Source organism: Pinus tabuliformis, chromosome X (genome assembly GCF_031772625.1).
Source record: "Pinus tabuliformis cultivar Carrire ecotype Pingquan chromosome X, CPIR1, whole genome shotgun sequence".
NCBI classification, from domain to species: Eukaryota; Viridiplantae; Streptophyta; class Pinopsida; order Pinales; family Pinaceae; genus Pinus; species Pinus tabuliformis.
Window position 1 is genome coordinate 525,899,803 of NC_142308.1, and position 21,448 is coordinate 525,921,250.

General features: G+C 35.4%; 1 protein-coding gene across 1 annotated transcript; it reads left to right on the forward strand.

The window, feature by feature from the left end:
• Positions 1–1,505: 1,505 nt before the first annotated feature.
• LOC149141015 (cell number regulator 5-like) lies at positions 1,506–16,290 on the forward strand. Its single transcript, XM_089447982.1, has 3 exons — positions 1,506–1,817; positions 15,417–15,621; positions 15,789–16,290. Exons 1-3 carry the CDS (start codon positions 1,669–1,671, stop codon positions 15,909–15,911), a joined length of 477 nt encoding a protein of 158 aa, XP_089304108.1. The 5' UTR covers positions 1,506–1,668; the 3' UTR covers positions 15,912–16,290.
• Positions 16,291–21,448: the final 5,158 nt, after the last annotated feature.

Genomic DNA, 21,448 nt, shown 5'->3' on the forward strand with positions numbered 1-21,448 from the left:
GGACCCCCCTACCGTGGGTGTGCTCTTGCTAAAACCATAGGATCTTAGTATACCCGACTTGCAGGTGGTTGGTTATGCTCTTGGTGTTATAGTGGCAGCAATGAGGTTTGATCCTGGGTCTCCCGTGGATTAAACTTGATAGTTACCGATTCACCATGTGGTTAGAAATTATTAGTTAGATGAAATCTGTTTAATGATTAATTTTGTAATTATTTTGGCATAGAATTAATAATTTAGGTTTTTATAGAATTAATAAATTAAGTTTCAATAGAATTAATAATTAATTTTAGAATAAAATATTGGAAATTTTGATTCAATTATTAAAAATTTAAGTGGATAGTAAAGATTTAATATTTATAAAATATTTTAGAATATTTATGATAGTATATACAAATAAAAAGGTTCTAATTTATTTCTAATTAAGTTAGAGATTTAATCTACATGAAATATTTTAGAACATTCTTAATAATATTCACAAATCAATGGTTCAGATTTATTTTTTTAATTAAAAAAAAAAAAACAAAAAACAAAAAAAACATCAACAAATGAAACTTGTAATAATTTTTTGGATTGTTCCATAATATTGTAATAGGTTTTTAGGTTGTTCCATAATATTGTAACAATTCCTATTTACAAATTAAATATATTTATCATAAGGTAAAGATAAATTTCTATAATTTTCAAATTTTAAGATAAAGATAAATTTCTAGAATTTTCAAATTTTATATATATATATATATATATATATATATATTCTTAATAATAATAATTTTAATTTTATGATTTTTAAAATTTTAACCATATAAAATTATAATAAATTAAATATTTTAATTAATTTCAAATTTATATATAAAATCTGTTATCAATATATTAATTTTTTCTAATTTAACTATTATATATAATTGTTCCCAATCAAGTCAATCTCCAATCACATTAATTTTAAATATATATGAATTTTATAAAATTCATGATCAATATTTAAACTTTTCATTTTTTTTTTTCAATTTTTTACAACATATTAACTTTTTCATATATATAAATATTTCTTATATTAATTATCTCTTTTATTATTTTATCTTAAAAAATAATAATACATATAATCTTTAACCTATGAAATTTAAAAATATAAATATATATACATATCGTTAATCATTAACTATACTCAAAAAAATTCCATGGCATCACCCTCCATCGCCGACCCACTGAATATCCTATTGACATTAAAACATAATTTCACATAATGCCTACCATCAATCTTTAAACTCTCCTTGCATACAGAGACAAAAACCCAACGGCCTCGTTGCTGGTTTTGTTTGTTCTCATATCCTCCAATATCCACGTGTTAGCAATCCATTGTGCCGAAGAGTTTGTAGTTATTTCTAATTCTTTCGGACTGTTGGCCTTTAGACACGCCATCTCCTTTTGCTCCACGTATGAAACACGTGTCATCGTCGAGGATCTATGCATTGCCCAAGTTTTTCCAGACCCCAAATGGCAGAGAAGCAGTGCAATGGCAATCAATTCGTTACAGTAATAAAAGCAATAAGCTGTACCTGATTTCTCGTGGGTTTTAATGGTCATAGTGCACCGTGTGTGTGGGTGGAGCAAAAAAATCAGTTTCCGGGTGAATGAGATTATTTGTTTTCTCGGTGGGAGGAATTACAGGTGATGGCATCGTCGTCGGAGTACAGATGGTCATCAGAAATAATAGAAGTAACGAAGGATCCAGCATCAACGGCATGTGGTGCTTTATGTCCATGTGTTTTGTTTGCACGCAATGTTCATAGCATTACAGACGGCGAGGTCTCGTTCTTAAGGTAAGTTTCTGATTTCTTAGCTGTTTCAGGAATTTTCAAAGAAATAATTCCCCTTGTCCTTTAACACCAACTTTCAGAGTTAAAATGCTGGTACTTTAAGATTTCGTAATGAAAAGGCTGGCATCTTTACATCTACTGGGTTGTGCTGGGAAGTTTTCCCTCTTTTACAGGTTCTATAGATTCCAGGAATTGAAAACTTCTTTTGGTTGGTTAGTTGGTACTTCCCAATTCATGGGTTTTGAACTCTGGACGTTAACATCATCAGGCAGTAATCTTAATCAAGAAGTGATGTTAAGAAGTTCCTCCGCTTTGGGGCTGGTTTTGAACTCATCAATCATCAAGAAGTGCCTTCGCTTTGGGGTTTTGAAACCTTGACATATCAATAACATAAGTAACGTTAAGAAGTGCCTCGGCTAACATCATCAAGAAATGCCCGGGATTTAGGGTTTTGAATTCTTGACCTTACCAGAAGTGCTTGTAATTTAGGGTTTTGATTTCTTTGACCCCAACATTATCAAGAAGTAAGAAGTAAGTGTAGAGGTGGGTGGGCTTTAGGGTTTTTAATTCTTTAAATTCTTGACCTTGAACCCTTAAAGTTTGAAGTTTCAGGGGAGCTTCAAGCAAACGTACGTTGGGCAAATGCCAAACATATGTTTGGGACACACTTCTCCAGAAGTCATCATCAATCAAGAAGTCCATATCATCAATCATCAAGAAGTGTTTGGGTTTTAGGGTTTTGCACTATTGACCTCGAAATCATCAAGAAGTGCTTGTGGCGTTTCGAACCGACCACATTAACACATAATGAGTGTCCTGCAGTACACTTAATCACTACCTATTCAAAACTCCTTGAGTAGGAATAGAACTTGATTACGAAGATGGAGAACAATATTAACCATCTTATTCCATCCATCTTTTCCAACTTTTTTTACCAACCTTTTACTTTTGTTGGAAAGTTTGTATTCGGTTTGAATTCCATGTTTCTATGCTCATACAAAATTCCTCCCCGAAAGTTGTCCAAGGTATAAAATTTAATATTTAGTTTTTCCTATTTTGAAGGCAGCTAGTCCTACTCCTTTGCCATGCTAAAGTTGAAGCTATCAATGTACGGATGACAAGTGTAATTTATAAAAGACGCTGCCTCCCCAGTGTGGGTAGACTGAGGGGTCAACGAGGTGGGTTGTTACCTTCATCATTTTGTTGTTGCCTTCCTCACTCGCCACCACTTGATTCTGGGAATTCAATTTGATTCCCCGAAATGACATCTCTATCCATGGTTTCAACTATGGACGTCTCCACTCCACCATAGTCAATAAAGGACATCTCCACACCGATGTTTTTTTGCTTGGGTCATCTCCACTCACCATAGTCAATACAGGACATCTCCACTCCGATTTTTTTGCTTGGGTCAGTAGACCCACTTCCATCTTCCATCCATATAGCCAATTGGAAGTGGCCAAGTCGACTTTGACTTTTGCTTAGGCTGTCATTGGGTAATTATTTCTCAATTGGGTCATTAGACCCACTTCCATCTTCCATCCATATGGCCAATTGGAAGTGGCCAAGTCGACTTTGACTTTTGCTTAGGCTGTCATTGGGTAATTATTTCTCAATTGGGTCATTAGACCCACTTCCATCTTCCATCCATATGGCCAATTGGAAGTGGCCAAGTCGACTTTGACTTTTGCTTAGGCTGTCATTGGGTAATTATTTCTCAATTGGGTCATTAGACCCACTTCCATCTTCCATCCATATCGCCAATTGGAAGTGGCCAAGTCGACTTTGACTTTTGCTTAGGCTGTCATTGGGTAATTATTTCTCAATTGGGTCATTAGACCCACTTCCATCTTCCATCCATATGGCCAATTGGAAGTGGCCAAGTCGACTTTGACTTTTGCTTAGGCTGTCATTGGGTAATTATTTCTCAATTGGGTCATTAGACCCACTTCCATCTTCCATCCTTATGGCCAATTGGAAGTGGCCAAGTCGACTTTGACTTTTGTTTAGGCTGTCATTGGGTACTTTTGTTTAGGCTGTCATTGGGTAATTATTTCTCAATTTTTGAGGAATCACTTCTCAATTTTTAATCATATGGTCATTACTTCCATTACTTCTATTTTTTTGCTTAATCGTATGGTCATTACTTCAATTATTTCCATTATTTCTATTTTTTTGCTTAATCATATGGTCATTACTTCCATTACTTCTATTTGATTTTTTTTTGTCTATGTCTAATTTTTTCTGCTGGGGTCATTAGACCCACTTCCATCTATAATCTATGACTCACTTCCATTTATATCTATAATTACTTCCATTACTTCTATTTTTTGCTTAATCATATGGTCATTACTTCCATTACTTCTATTTGATTTTTTTTCTATGTCTAATTTTTTGTCATTGGGTCATTACTTCTCAATTTTTGCTTAATCACTTCTCAATTTTTGCGTAACTTCCATTTCCATTTGATTTTTTGTCTAGGTCTAATTTTTTTTGCCTGGGTCATTAGACCCATAAAACTTCCATTTCCATTTGATTTTTTGTCTAGGTCTAATTTTTTTTGCCTGGGTCATTAGACCCACTTCCATCTATATGGCCAATTCGATTTTGACTTTTCTTTTGCTTAGTCATTGGGTCATTACTTCTCAATTTTTGCGTAATCACTTCTCAATTTTTGCATAATCATATGGTCATTACTTCAGATTTTTGCATAATCATATGGTCATTACTTCCATCTGATTTTTTTGCTGGAGTCATTAGACTCACTTCCATCTATACCGCCAATTCGACTTTGACTTTACTTAGCCATTGGATCATTACTTGTCATTACTTCTCAATTTTTTTTGTTTGGGTCATTAGACCCACTTCCATCTATCAATTCGACTTTGACTTTGCTTAGCCATTGGGTCATTACTTGTCATTACTTCCCAATTTTTGCGTAATCATATGGTGATTACTTCCATTATTTCCATACATTTACTTCCATTATTTCCACACATATGGTCAATTAGGTCAATTACTTCCATCCATATGGTCAATACCATGCATACTTTCATCAATATGGTCAATTACTTCCATCCATATTTCCATCAATATGGTCAATTACTTCCATCAGTATGGTCAATACCATGCATACTTCCATCAATATGGTCAATTACTTCCATCCATATGGTCAATACGATCAATTACTTCCATCCTTGCATACTTCCATCAATATGGTCAATACGGTCAATTACTTCCACCATCCATATGGTCAATATGGTCAATACTGTCAATTACTTCCATCCATATGCATACTTCCATCTATATGGTCAATATGGTCAATTACCGGTATGGTTTCCATATGATCAATACGGTCAATTACTCATATGGTCAATACGATAAGTCTCAACCATGGTCAATAGTAAATTCCGGACATCTCCACTCTTTGGTTAGTCATTTTGGTCATTACTTTAAACGCGGCCTCTCCTTATCCCGTTTGACCAGGTAGCCATATGGTCATAATGGAAGCCTCAACCATGGTCAATAGTAAATACCGGACATCTCCACCCTTCGGTTAGTCATTTGGTCATTACTTGAAACGCGGCCTCTCCTTATCCCGTTTGACCGAGTAGCGAGAAGTTAACGATCTGTCTCATTCAAACCAGCTCCTAATTATACGAAAGGTCTGTATTTTCCAGTTGTATGTTTAAATTTGTATGTTGAACACGAACGGAAGGAAAACCAAGTCCAATTGTATTTTTGGAATTGTTATTTAAGTTTTAAAACCACCCTTTACCTCCAGATATATAAAATACCTCTAGGCACACCCTAAAACACCTCTGGATCTGACTGTAGGGGTTACTGGGAAATGGTTTCTCATAATGTAAAATCTTGTATCAAATTCAGAATTTTATCCCAAACTCACATCCATCGATCAAATTCTCCAATTTTCTTTAAAAATACTACTATCAAATTCCATCTAATTTTCTATAAAAATACGAGTAAAATCTAGCATCCATCTTACAAATTAATTATATCTATTAATCTAAGTAGAGACGAACATGCATGTTTTATTATCCCTCCATCACCTTTTAAGCTGTTCTACGTAGATTTTCTTAGTAAACGCGTTGGTGCTCGGCAAAAAAACATTGTTGATCGGATTTAAGATGATTTTCTGTTTTTTTTTTTTCGACATAAAGTAACAAACTCTCCTTTCATTACGGTAAAAGTAAAAGGTAGTTTACATATCCAACTCCCTCCATTATGGTAAAAGTAGTTTACATATTCAATGTTCATGGATCTGTATCCTGTTGACCCAGAGTCATTATAATACAGCGTATGGTAAAATGTTGGTTTGGAGGATAGTAATAATATAGTCATTATAATACAGCGTATGGTAAAATGTTGGTTTGGAGGATGGTAATAATATAAGATGATGTTTGAATTAATTCTTACTTTAGAATACAATACAATACCTAATTGTATTGTATTTAATTAGGTATTGTGTTTAATTTTTAAATTTAAATGGAATCCCACAATACAATACCTAATTGTATCGTATTTAATTTAAAATTCTAAATTTTTTATTGTATTTAATTTTTAAATTTAAACGGAATCCGGCAATCCCACAATACAATACCTAATTGTATTGTATTTAATTAGGTATTGTATTTAGTTTTTAAATTTAAACGGAATATGTATCGTATTTAATTCTAAATTCTAAATTTTTTTATTGTATTTAACTTTTAAATTTAAACGGTATCCGGGAATCCCTAATACCTAATATCGTATTTAATTTTAAATTGTATCGTATTTAATTTTAATACCTAATTGTATTTTAATATCTAATTGTATCGTATTTAATTTTAAATTCTAATTTTTTTATTGTATTTAAGTTTTAAATTTAAACGGAATCCCACACTACAATACAATTAATGTATTTTAATACCGAATTTTATCGTATTTAATTTTAAATTCTAAATTTTTTTATTGTATTTAATTTTAAATTTTAAACGGAATCCCACAATACAATACCTAATTCTAATTGTATTTAATTTTAGATTCTAGTTGTATTTAATTTTAAATTCTAAATTCTAAATTTTTTTAGAGTATTTAGTTTTTAAATTTAAACGGAATCCCACAATACAATACCCAATTCTAATTGTATTTAATTTTAGATTCTAATTGTATTTAATTTTAAATTTAAATATTTAGAATTTAAGGGAGGGGCCTATGCCAAGGTATTGAATCTCACAATACAATACCTAATTAAAGGTATTGAATCTCACAGTACAATTCCTAATTGTATTGTATATTGTATTAAAAAATTGATTGTATTGTATTTAATTTTAAAATTTAAATTGAATCTCACAATACAATACCTAATTGTATTGTATTTAATTTTTAATTTAGGAATTCAGAATTTATGTTTTATGTGTGTTCAAAATATTGTATTTTTTCATTTTGAAAGTTCCAAAAGTGTAGATTAGATTAGTGTAGATGTGTGCTTGTAGAAGTAAAATTAGATTAGATTAGCGTAGATGTGCGTTTGTTTTGTGTGCTGGCCTGTATCATAGTATGCACAAAGGAACCCTAAAAATAAGTAGCCTGCTAACTCTAATTAATTGAGTCTGGGATTGGAACGCTGAAAATAAGTAGCCTTAGCTTGCGAACTCTCATTAAATGAGAGTGGGATTGGAATGCTGAAAATAAGTAGCTTACTAACGCGTGGCATGCCCACAGTTTTAAGCTAACGCGCTACATGCTCATAGTTTAGAGCGCACAGTTAGATTTCGGCAAGCCAGTTATCTAATAGGAGTATATACGGCCTCGCTCATTTAATACCTATGGGCAAATACATATAAGAGTGTATATAAAGTTCTCGGATGCGGGTGACAACAAAGGACAATGAGGTGGCTGCCAACTGGGTTGGCGTGTGGCAAGTTCACATGGCCTCCTGCAGAGCGGCACAATGGTCCAAAAATGGCATTAACCATCGCCATAAATGCACCTCAAGTGAGCGTTGCCACCATTCCGTTAACCGCCATCAACCTCGGCTCAAGGTAACCATGAACTCTTGGGAAAATACCACCTCTGCTCCTGCCAATCCTCCCCTGCAACCTCGGCCCCTGCAATGCCTCTACCCTCATGCAGTGGCAGCACCCAGCTCCTGCACCCAGCTCCCGCACAACCACTGGGAGACGCTGTAATCTTTATTGCTACATCAATTTTAGCCCGGGCATCCACTTCACCCACAACCTGAATTTTCAATTTATCATCCCTTCGGCCTTGGTTGCTCATCACTCTGCTGAATTGCCTGCTAGTTCAATTGCGATGTTGCATCCCATTGTGCCCAATTCTGAACGAAACTCGCCTCCAATTGCAGACAGCATAGTGCGACATAGGATGCACAACCATAAGGGTGGGAACCGAGGGAGCCTGAGTTGCTCCCAGTGCTCTTCTTCTTCGGAGAGCACTTCCTCTCTTGCTGAGCAGAACACTGGTCATTACCCATTTACGCACAGTGGAAGAGGTCGCTTCCACATGGTGGCCTCTGCTACGCCTCCCAGCAGCTTCCCCTTCACTTCCAGCCCATCTCCCAAAAGCACTCCACCAACTCCTCAGCTGCATTCCCAAAATGCCCAATTCTCCTTCCGCTCCGCCCTGAACTAGCCCCTAATCATTGCCACCATCACCATTAGCTTTCATGAGGAAAAGCAAAATTCTGAGGCATAAGACTCCAAGGTTGGAGGACGACTCATGGCAACTGAGGAGCAAGGAGCAATGGGAGGTGGTTGCACCAAAGCAAAGGGGCTCTCGAACATTGCTGAGGGTAGACGCACCACATTGAGGAGCAGCCAAAACAGATCTGGCTTAGACGAGTCTTCAGGGCACAGAGGAGCGGAGCCAGGAGCCGCAGACCAGACGTGCAGGGAAGGAAGTGCAAGCGGCTCCGCAAATGAACTAGGTCGTAGACAAATATTGTTGCCTCATCGAGGAAAAACAACCGGAGTTGCAGGCTAGCGACACGGAGACTTCGTCGTTGACAAGTGGTGACATGGACGAGTACAGATGCTTCATCGTGGACGAGCACCCTCCGTTGCCGCCACGTCCCTAGCCTGCCACCTCGATGCCGTTTGTTCACCGCCTGGTCTGCCACCTTGCTGCCACTCAACGTGCCATGTGCCTGCCTAGTAGACTGCCACTCAGCATGCCACTTGTCTCAAGTTCATTAGGACTCTATTTTTTAGTTTCTGCTTTCACTGGGTTTTTTTGGGGAAAACTTAAAATTTTAGGCTCTTCAGTTGGGTTTACTTTTTCTAGTCTCCTTAGATACAATGATACAAACTGGATAATTTGCTGGTTTCCCCTGCGTGGGCAGCAAGATAATTTTTTGAGACACTTTGGTTAAGAACTGGTTTCCCTTCTGGGCAGTTCAATTCTAGTTTTTTTTGCCGGTTGATGCTTTTCCTCTAGCATAGATAAGTACAGGGTTCGGCCTCAGTGTATAATACTATTTTTACCTTAACAGAATTAGCATAACTTAAGAAAAAAAAAAAAAGAAAAAAAAAAGTAGGAAAAAAGAAGAATTAGCATAACTTAGAGAAATAAAAGGAAAAAAAAAAAAAAGAGAAAGAAAGAAAAAGAAAAAATAAAAAAGAATGTATATAAAGTATATTTAGCCCCGCTCATTTAATAACCATTGCTCATTTAATACCCATTGCGACACCACATATCTCTTTTATCTCTTTTCTGTTGAGACACGACATACCCCTATCTTCTTTTCTGTTGAGACACCACATACCCCTTTCCCTATTAGAAAGGGAAACTTCAAGGTTACGGAGGCGTTTTAATTGATTAAGCCTGCGCGTGGAGAACCTTGGTCCGCAAGATTGGAGGCTTTGTAATTGATGAAACCTGCGACTGGAGAACCTTGGTCCGCGAGATTGGATGGTACCGATTCAATTAAAACAATGCCGCACTAAGATGAAATTTATCAGATGAAATCAACCCACTTATGAAGCCCATGAGCTCTTCCCTATCTAGGATTCGTGAGTGTTATTAATGTTATATAATACTGCACTAAGATTAAATTTATTAGATGAAATCCAACCCACGTTTGAAGCCCGTAAGCTCTTCTGTATCTGCGCAGAGGATTCGTCAGTGTTTTCTTTTCAGCACAGAGGATTCGTCAGTGTTATTAACGTTATAATCTGCTGCTCGGAATTTTGTTCAGAGGGATTTCGTTTGGAGCAAAAGCGGCCTGGGCGTTTTCCTTCGAGAAAGAAGCAGACGTTACCTGCTTTCCTCTGAGAAAGCAGACAGTTTTTCTTTACTTTTCCACCTTAGCCACCACACATAATTAAAATATGTGCAGCTTACGTTATATTTATTTTATACATAAAATTATACTTTTTTTATCAAAAAAAAATCACGAAGTGTAAGGAGGCTGCAAATTTGCTCTGCTCAAAAAAAAAATCCGGCTAAATTTTTTGGAAATCTTGGTTTCAGCAATTAAGATTTTGGATTTTGAGTTTAATGGGGTTTTTCATGGTGCTGAATCCATTTCTATTACTTCAAAAACATGATTCATGATTCAACCTGGATTTTGGGTGTCATGGAATTTTTCATGGCGCTGAATCCATTTCTATTACTATCAAAACATTGATTCAACCACACCTACCATCAGAATTTTTGGAAATCCATTTCTACTACTATCAAAAATATGATTCAACCACACCTACCAGCAGAATTTTTGGAAATCTTATTAAAAGACTGTGCCACGCCAAAAATATGGCCAAAAATGAGAAAAAGGGTTATTAAAAGACTGTGCCACGCCAAAAATATGGCCAAAAATGAGAAAAAGGGTTATAAAAAAATCTGTGCCAAAAATCAGAAAAAAGGGTTATAAAAAAAATCTGAAAAAAGGGTTATAAAAAAATCTCTGTGCCAAAAATGAGAAAAATGGGTTATAAAAAAATCTGTGTGGTCTTTTAACCCTTTTTTTTTTTCTCATTTTGTGCCAAAAATATTTTTTACAAAAGAGTTAAAGTAAGAAAAAAAAGTCGACTTATCTAAAAATTTTAACTATTTTTCCTGCGATGCAATTTTCTCCTGGGATGCAATTTTCAGCAGAATCTTTGGAGATCTTAGTTTCAGCGGTCAAGATTTTGGATTTTGGGTACCATGGGTTGCCAGAGGGTTTTTGATGGTGCTAAATCCATTTTCATTATTATCAAAAACATAATTCAACGACACCTACCATCAAATCGGACAGATGTTTTTGATGGTGCTAAATCCATTTTCATTATTATCAAAAACATAATTCAACGACACCTACCATCAAATCGTCCACCAGGCTTGGGCTCTGCTACCAACAGACAAATCGAAAAAATTATACGATCGAAAAGTTAATTTAATCTGGTGGCTCGTGACGTGCTTCCGTGTCTCAACATATCACATGGTTATGGTTATGGTTATGGTGCGAGAAGAACATATCACATGGTTTAATTATGTTTATTACATCTATACACTACTCTCTTATTTAACTCTCAGAATAGTAGTTACTATGTTTAGAGAGATGACATGAATATAGGTAAATAGAATGATTCAGTGTTTAAATAAAAAAAATTTAAGTAGGTCATTTCAAAAGTGGATAAAAGTGGATAGAAATGCTGATGAAAACCACACCAAATTTTTCCACTTTGATATCTTTTTTATCTGATTTCCATCCGTATTTTATCTACTTCTGAACTAATGAAAATTTTGGACTTTGATATCTTTCTTATCTGGTTTTCATATGTATTTTATCTACTTCTGAACTCGCGTAGATTATACTTTTTCTCCGCCATTCACTCTGAGCTGCCACTTCATTGCTTTAAGATACAATTGCTTTTAATCATCAATAACATAGATTTTTTTGACATAATTCCATCTCTGAAAACATAAAGAACTAATATTTTGACACGTAGTCTGGATACTACTGATATCCCGTAGTCTATCATACTAACTTAATATTTTTCAAAGTTATTAGCTCTGGGCGTAACTCTGTCAATTTTTTTCAAAGTTGGTAGCAATTGGTGTAACTCTGCCATGGGAGGGCCCAGAAATATCCGAGATTAATCAGAGCACTGTGAGATTTATCAGCATATCTAGAATAGATTAGCGTAGATAGTTAATCTCCATTAATTTTTATGTTCTTTAATCTAGAGTTTCTTCATAAATCGGATTTAGTAGATCGACTTTATTTGAGATTAGATTTATTTAAATTATTTTGAGGTTTAGCATGATTTAATTGGTTATGGATACGGGTGGGGCTAGATTTGATTTAAGATACATTTATCTGAACTTTAGAAAAAGATCGATTTACTTGGTTTTTGAAAAGATGGATTTGCTTGGTTTTTGATAGCATTACTTAATAGCTCGCAATGAACTTAATAGAGTCTTGTTTAAGATGGTTTTAAGTAGTGAGTTTAAGATGATCTATGCTAAAATGGTGGTTTTATTTTCTTCTATCAGAAAAATATAAGTTCTTTGGCTCTGCAGACAATCGTCCTCCTCTTGTTGTAAATCACAGACGACTGTCTCTGCAGACAATCGTCGTCCCCTTGTTGCAAATCACAGATGGCTGATTAAAGAAACAAAAGAGATACTCTGTTTTTTGGTATTTTTCAGTATTTTTCTTTGTATTTTCAGTGTTACACAGAGTAATGATGATATCCCTTTAAGTGTTACATAATACATAGATCTCCCCTACCAGGAAGTGTAACGTAATACACGGATCCCACAGATCTGGAAGTGTTGCATGATACAGAGGGAATATAATACAGAGTGTGGAGGGTCACCCCTACGCAGTATGTTAGCACCTCGAAACTCTAGGTACAATACTCCAACCGAGGCTGTAATCATCTCTCTTCTCTGGGTATAGTTGCATATGATTGAATAATGCGGAAACAGGGGAAATGGATCCTTACAGGTATTTAAGGAGTCAGCAGACCAAACTATCAAATTTTTTAACGATTCAAGAAACAAAATCATAAATTGGCTACTCAGGGGGTTCATAAGTATCTTGATCTATCATTGACATTTACTGAACTCTGCTGGACTGCTGAGTGCTCTTTTAGGTGAGAGAAAAGCCCAAAATTTGCGCAAAAAATTCCAATCCTGCTGTGTTTTTTTAATGGTGAGGTGAAATATGTCCTTGCTTTTGAGTTTGAACCAGTGGTGGAATGGCTGACAAAGTATGGAGTAAAGAGTGTTTCTGACTTTTTCGGGAGGGCTTCCTGCGCCTGGAAACATTTAGGGTCCCTGAAACACGTTTCCTACCCCTGGGAAACAGCTTCTCAGATTCATAGCTTCTGAAAAACGTCATTTCTTGTTTCAGCTTTCTAACAAACAATAGGTGTAAGAGTCAAATGCCAATGCAGATTACATTTCACACAATAGATGTAAGAGTCAATGCCAATGTAGATTGCATTTCACTCAACAATACTGAAGAGCTTCACTTACATGGTCCCCTATTTCGTATGATACTCTCTTAAACAAGAACTGCTCCTCAATACTCTCTTAAACAAGAACTGCTCCTCAGAAATGGAAAATGGGAAACTCTTTCCATTGGTTCCCACGCTCTCGGAAGCTTTGAAACTGTTTGGGAACACAGAAATGGGAAACTCGTTCCATTGGTTCCCACACTTTTGGAAGTTTTGAAACTGTATGGGAACGTTCTCTTTACAGTGGGAGCTGCAATGGGAGCTTGGGAAAATTTCGAGAGTTTTGCAAACTGGTTTTTTTTTGGGAGTTCCAGCATTCCCTGGGGTTGGGGAATACAAAGCCTAACAAATATGTTGAATTGTCCACAAAACATGAGCCTTTGTTGAAACCTCCCCGGGAAGAAAGGCCAAAGACATCCTTAACACTGATATCTTTAATTGAGAAACTGGAGAATCTCTTGATGAGTTAAGGAAGCGTGTGCCACTGGGCGATATCTGGGATGTCATTGCCGATGAATATTTATTTTGCTGTTTATCTGTATATATCACAGAAGATTGTGTGCATGTCAGTCAATGCTTTAACCATTAGAGTTGCTTTACTTTTTCTCTTAAAATAACTAGAGAAACATAGGTAAAATTGTTCTTTTATATTTTTAAGGCAGATTGTTTCAAAGACTAGTCATGTGTCAGAGAACTCATAATTAACTTGACATTTTAATATTTTATATATATAAGGGAGAGACTCAGGGAGAGGGACAAACAGAGTATATTTATATATAAAAGAGATTATATATTTAAATTTATTTTAATATTTTGATTTAATATTAATTTTAATTATTATATAAATTATATAATTAAAAATATATTTTTTATATTTTATTTTTTATTATATAATATTACCGCTTTTTGATTAGCCGTTTTCTGTAAATTTTGGGAAACTTCTAGCTGTTCCCGCAAGAATAAGGGGCCCGCAAGAATAAGGGGCATGCCAGAGGCTTAAAGGAAAGGGCTGGAGGATAGAGATATTGACAAAAATTCTGTAAATTTTGGGAAACTTCTAGCTATTCCCGCAAGAATAAGGGGCATGCCCGAGGCTCAAAGGAAAGGGAGGATAGAGTTATTGACAAAAACGATTAAGCGAAATTGACATATGACAGAAGAGTGTTACCAGAGAATGACATATAACAGAAGAGTGTTACCAGAGAAAAACCCGTACCCAAGTTCTCAACATGCCCATATTCCAAAAACTCATGCAACATAGCCAAGTTCTCAACATGCCCATATTCCAAAAACTCATGCAACATAGCTATAATACTAATTGTGTCAGTTAGAAGAAGATCAAATTGATCTAATTGTTTGAAGATAGAATTTAACACTGACTACTGAAAGCGAACTGTCATAAACGTAACGTGTGCCTCTGTACTGTCATAAACGTAACGTGTGCCTCTGTAGCCTATTATGTTTTAATGCCAACAATAAGTCAGGAAATGGACCTGGATTGGATTCTCAGTCACAGATGGAGCTGCACCTGTTTCCCTGCACTTAAAATCTTCACTGGGCATCCTTTTTTACTATAAGTTGCTGAATATCCTGCTTGATTTAAAGAGTTATTTTCTCGATATTCTGCTTGATTTAAAAAGTTATTTTCTCATGTCCTAGTATTTACCATTTTGCCTTTTAGATAACCTTTTTCATTTTCAAATTCTTTATAGTTCCCAAAGTCTCCTTTGGTTTCTGTAGTGTTGTTGTGCTCTTGATGAACGGTGATAAATCTAAGTCCCAATCCCCTGAATGATTCATATAGCCTATATTACTTTGGCTATGATGTGCTTTCATGAATTGTTGCAGATTTATGGAAGTGATTTCTATAATTTCACCAACGGATAATAGAATAGCTTAGCTTCTGTACTGATATGTAGTAAAACTCTATTGTTATATAGAAGCTGGAAATCACAACTACTTTGGCTATGATGTGCTTTCATGAATTGTTGCAGATTTATGGAAGTGACTTCTATAATTACACCGATAGATAATAGAATGCCTTAGCTTCTGTACTGATATGTAGTAAATCTGTAGAAGCTGGTAATCACAGTTGTCTGATTAAGTTTAGATGTTTCTTGTTTGGATGCAGAGCATGCATGACCCATCTTCTTCTCGGTGGATGCTGGGGAGCAGCTGCTTGTTTAGTGTGTGGACCAATTGGGTACTGGTTTACATGTTTGCCATGTTATTCAGCTCCATATAGAACTCAACTAAGGAAAAAGAACGGGCTGCCTGAGATGCCATATTCCGATTTTGCAACTCATTTTCTTTGCCACCCTTTTGCAGTGTGCCAAGTACTTACTACCTCCTGCCTGATCTTTATGGCTATGATTTAATATTACACTGCCTTCTTGGTTGTTTTGTGCCTCTGTTGTTTTCCTTTAACAAACTAATCCCTTGGATAAAGGATTTGAATGCATGTAATAGTTCTAAGATTTTTGTTGGCATTTCCCTTCTGCAGGAATTCAGAGAAATAAAATATACTCAGTCGCAGTGTATCCCTGGACCAACTGAAAGCACAGTCGACAGGGGCCCAGATGAAACTATAGCTCATGTGGAAGCTGTCCAAAAAATGGAAAGATGAGGTCATGTGGAAGCTGTACTAAATAATAGCTATCTTCTTTTCTACTACATAATGTTGTTAGTCATTTCACTTTCTTAGCATAGGTTAATGGTATCTATCTTTTGTTGTCCTATTTTATTAATAGGTTAAGTCAATTTCAACCAATTTTTCAACTAGATATTTCCAGTAGAATTAATCCAGTTGTATAGAGTCATAATCTTTCCAAATTCATGATCGTAGGCATTCACAATCTGATTAATCAATCATGGTATGGACGAACAGAACTTTCTTAGCATAGGTTAATGATATCTTTTGTTGTCTTACTTTATTAACCTATTACCATAGGTTAAGTCAATTGTAACCAAATTTCAAGTGAATATTTTCCAGTAGAATTAATCCAGTTGTGTAGAGTCAATTCTTTCCAAATTCATGATCTTAGCATTCGCAATAAACAATCATGGTATGGACGAACTGTAATTCTTTTTAAATCTTAGTGTTCCCTCAGCTTTCAAATTTTAACAACAATAATCGGAATAATTATTCACCTGCATGTAAATATGACAATTGTAACCATTTTATGGCGTGGGATGATTATCATATTTATGCTCAGTCTTCTGGAGATTAATTAAAGATAATTATATCATGTATTGTAATTTATTCTAAGTTAGTCGGGATAATATATGTTGTAATTTATTCCAACTTAGTAGGGATAAGTTAGTAGTGATAACATATTTGTGTATAAAGAAGGATCAAAATCTTTAAATCCCTAGGCTGCAGGGAGTAGTTGTTAAGTAGGAAATTATTGTGTATCATAAAATGATTCATGACAATTAGAATATTTTTTTAAGTTATCTTTTAATACATAAAGAACGATGTATATATTAAGTTTATTAAGCTCTCATGTGGTAGAGTATCCTGTAGAGGATAAGTGGAAAGTAAATATTAAATATTTAATTTAATTATAAAAAAGAAACATGGTTCCTTGTAAAAAAAAATTCGGTGTCTTTGAAGTGTTACTTTTCATTAATATGTGATACTTTCCGTTAATACAATATCTATAGTCTTACTATAGAAATGGAGTTACAAAAAAAAAATTCTGAGAATAATATATTTCCGAGAGTCGGCACATAATCTAATATTTTTCCCAAAATTGACACATAATCTCCACAATGCCCAACAGGCTGAGGCTAGGGGTGGGGGCGGGAGCGTGTTACCCATGTTACTTTCCATTAATACAATATCTATGCTCTTACTATAGAAATGGAGTTGCAAAAAAATAATGTCTGAGAATAATATTTTTCCGAGAATTGGTCTGCCATCTCCACAGCTGAGGCTAGGGGTGGGAGCCGTGGCAGGTTAAAAGTATTAACTTTAGATAATATTCTCATGTTTAGTTCGTTGAGAGCTTTTAGATAATACTATCATATTTAGTTGGTTGAAAGCTTTTTGATAATATAAACTATCATATTTAGTTGGTTGAAAGCTTTTTGATAATATAAACTTTCTCATTTGTTGAGAACTTTTTAATGATATAAATTTTGCAAAGTTTATTGCAAATGTCAAGATCAAAAGTTATTTTCAAGTTGCTCATTTGAACTTTGTTTCTCAAGTATGTTTACTTAAGCAGACCTCTAAACTTTATTGCAATTAATGTCAGGATTAAAAGTTATTCTCAAGTTTGCTCATTTAAACCTTCTTTCTCAAGTTTTGTCATTTAAGCAAACCTTGTTTCTTAAGTTTGGTCATTTAAATTTAAACCTTGCCACAAGTTTGGTCATTAAACCTTTCCACGAAAACAAGTTTGGTCATTTAAGCACACCTGTAAAGTTTATTGCAATCAATGTCAACATCAAAAGTTATGCTCAAATTTGCTTATTTAAACCTTGTTTCTCAAGTTTGGTCATTTAAGCAAACCTTGTTTCTTAAGTTCAGTCATTTAAACCTTGCCACAAATTGGTCATTTAAACCTTGTTTCTCAATTTTGGTCATTTAAACCTTGCCACAAGTTTGGTCATTTAAGCACACCTGTAAAGTTTATTGCAATCAATGTCAACATCAAAAGTTATGCTCAAATTTGCTCATTTAAACCTTGTTTCTCAAGTTTGGTCATTTAAGCAAACCTTGTTTCTTAAGTTCAGTGATTTAAACCTTGCCACAAGTTGGTCATTTAAAGCTTGTTTCTCAATTTTGGTCATTTAAACCTTGCCACAAGTTTGGTCATTTAAGCACACCTGTAAAGTTTATTGCAATCAATGTCAACATCAAAAGTTATGCTCAAATTTACTCATTTAAATCTTGTTTCTCAAGTTTGGTCATTTAAGCAAACCTTGTTTCTTAAGTTCAGTCATTTAAACCTTGTCATGCCACAAATTGGTCATTTAAACCTTGTTTCTCAATTTTGGTCATTTAAACCTTGCCACAAGACCTACCATGTGGCAGCCCCATTTCGACTTGGTGGTTCTACGTCATCTCAAATATTGTACCTATGTCCACATCATCCCTCATCCCTACCACATCAACCATCTTAAGGACCTCTTTGATTTGAGCCCTTCCACATAAATCAAAGACCTGGTGGTTCTACAATATTGTACCTATGTCCACATCATCCCTCATCCCCACCACATCAACCATCTTAAGGACCTCTTTGATTTGAGCCCTTCCACATAAATACTTATGTCCACATCATCCCTCATCTCCACCACATCAACCATCTTAAGGACCTCTTTGATTTGAGCCCTTCCACATAAATCCTTTGATTTATGTTATATATGGATTGTAATGAAATATGGTGTTTCCATATATTGTACATATGTCCACATCATCCCTCATCCTTGCCACATCAACCATCTGAAGGACCCCTTTGATTTGAGCCCTTCCACATAAATCCTTGCCACATCAACCATCTGAAGGACCCCTTTGATTTGAGCCCTTCCACATAAATCCTTTGATTTATGTTATATATGGATTGTAATGAAATATGGTGTTTCCAAATATTGTACCTATGTCCACATCGTCCCTCATCCCTGCCACATCAACCATCTTAAGGACCCCTTTGATTTGAGCCCTTCCACATAAATCCTTTGATTTATGTTATATATGGATTGTAATGAAATATGGTGTTACCCCTTTGATTTGAGCCCTTCCACATAAATCCTTTGATTTATGTTATATATGGATTGTAATGAAATATGGTGTTTCCATATATTGTACCTATGTCCACATCGTCCCTCATCCCTGCCACATCAACCATCTTAAGGACCCCTTTGATTTGAGCCCTTCCACATAAATCATTTGATTTATGTTATATATGGATTGTAATGAAATATGGTGTTTCCATAAATTTCCACTTGACAAAATTTATAGTTCTCCCAAATGCCTCCGGTCCATCAATAGTTATCACAATATGCCATACCTCTGGTGCTTTCATTGCTTCTACCACCCCTAGATTGGTTCTGCTAGTCTAGCCCATTCAACTCTAAACCAAATGTGTCATCTCCTAGATATTCAACATCGCTAGGTTTCAAACTAGGCCTCACCCAAGATATATTCGACTCGTCCCTTTTTCAATTCTATCTAGCCCAATAACAACATATTAATTGTGATTTCTCGTGGATACCTAGATTACCAAATATATATGCACAACCCAAATCTAGCTCAAATACAATGGATAGCCCAAATACAATGGCAATTTATGCCTTAGTAGTTTAGAATGACTTCCCAGTGTTTTAAGGACTTAACCAAGGTTCCTCTAGGAGCTTGGGTCTACCCAAAATATGCACTATTATAGGAATACATTTAAGTTAATTTTTTTGAATGCTATCTAGTGATCAAAATATTTTTCGAAGATATGAATCAAACTATTAATATTAATTATAACAAGTTAATCCATGGTCAACAATATTCATTATAACAAGTTAATCCATGGCCAACAATGCTCTGTATTTACACAATAGTACAAGATCCTTAGTTAATCCATGGTCAACAACATTTATTATAACAAGTTAATCCCTAGTCAACAATGCTCTATGTTTTAAGCGACAATAGCACAAGATCCCTTTGTAGAAGGAATTTGAACCTTTCTATTATATATATATATATATATATATATATATATATATATATATATATATATATATATAATAATGAGTAAAGAAAGCAATAATCAACCGTGTTAGTGCTTGAAATTTCACCTCAGGCTGAGAAAGGTAAACCTCAAGGCAACATCAAACCACTTCGCCTCGTAGCTAGCCCTACGGGGCGGGAGAAGGCTCTCTCCAGTCTATCTCGGTGAGATCTTCAATGGATGAGATGACCAATAGGGTAACACTGATTTTAGGCTAGTAAACTGATCAAAAAGGTTGATTTGGGGTTTTTAGGGTTTTCGGTGGCAAATTGAGGAGATGGCAATTTTGGGTGCGGGGATTGGACACAGTTTCTGCAGGGGGTTCTTTGGGGCGAGGCGGGAGACAGTATTGATGCCTTTGATTGAGGTGGATGGTCAGGAATGACAGGTGAGGAGCTAAGGAGAGCAAACAATAACTTTGAATTCTCCTTAAACAGTAGAAAACATTGAAATTAAACAAACTTAAAAGCAGAGCATGACAGTCATGAATTCTTACTTTAACACTTCGTTTGCTTAATATGCAGAAGGAAAATAAAGGAAATGATTCACATAACACACTTACAAGTACATAGAGAAACACACCATCAATACATGTAACCACAAGAATCCCAAAAAGGACTACAAAACCCTGGTCTTCCTTAGCCAAAAATTGCAGAGATACAGTGAATAATACAATGATAGTTTCTCCCTCAAGAGTCCAACCATGAAAATGAGCAAGAAAGTACATAATATAGATCATCTAACCTCTTTCCCTGCCTCCATGGGTCGAGCTCACTATCCTAGGAGCTGTTTCAACCACTTCTAAACTAAGCACTACAAACTAGGCAGTCAAAACAACTTGCCTCTATAAGCTAGGAAACCAATTCATTCATTTAATTTTCACCTTTTTCATGAATGAATCGTCTAGAAGAGGTACATAAGAGTAAAAGTGTCAATAAAGTACAATAATTACATCAAATAAGATAATAATCCACCCCAAAAAGTCAAACAGGGTCAAACTGTGTTTTTCTGAGCTGTACAGTGAAATCTGGAGAAGTTTGCCTAACGGGTCGCGCGCCTCTACCTGACGGGTCGCGCGCCTTTGGGACCACATTTGGGGCACTTCCAGGTGGCCAAATTGAGCAAGAGTAGGCTTGTTGGAAAGGTTTGTGAGTCTACTTTCCAACCCAACTAGAATTTCTGAATTTGGTGGTCATTTGCCTCTCCAAAATTGCAATCTCCCAAGATTGCTTTCTGCAACTCAAAAATGTGGCAGAAAGTCAATTTTTGCTTTTTTTTGACTTTCTGGAGGCCCAAAACTTCATAAAATCTCAAGTCCATTGATGAGCATATGTAACTTCTCATGAAAAATCTGGAAATGCTGAGTTTTTGCAAAATAGAGTTGCCATGATGTAGGGTCGCGCGGGGGGTGAGACCCGTTAATGGGGAAAAACCT

Bases quoted from the DNA above. Each gene is read 5' to 3' on its own strand.
- LOC149141015 (XM_089447982.1), top strand. From the start codon at position 1,669: ATGGCATCGTCGTCGGAGTACAGATGGTCATCAGAAATAATAGAAGTA. The intron at 1,818-15,416 runs GTAAGTTTCTGA...GTTTGGATGCAG, and splicing joins GGCGAGGTCTCGTTCTTAAG to AGCATGCATGACCCATCTTC. The intron at 15,622-15,788 runs GTACTTACTACC...TCCCTTCTGCAG, and splicing joins ACCCTTTTGCAGTGTGCCAA to GAATTCAGAGAAATAAAATA.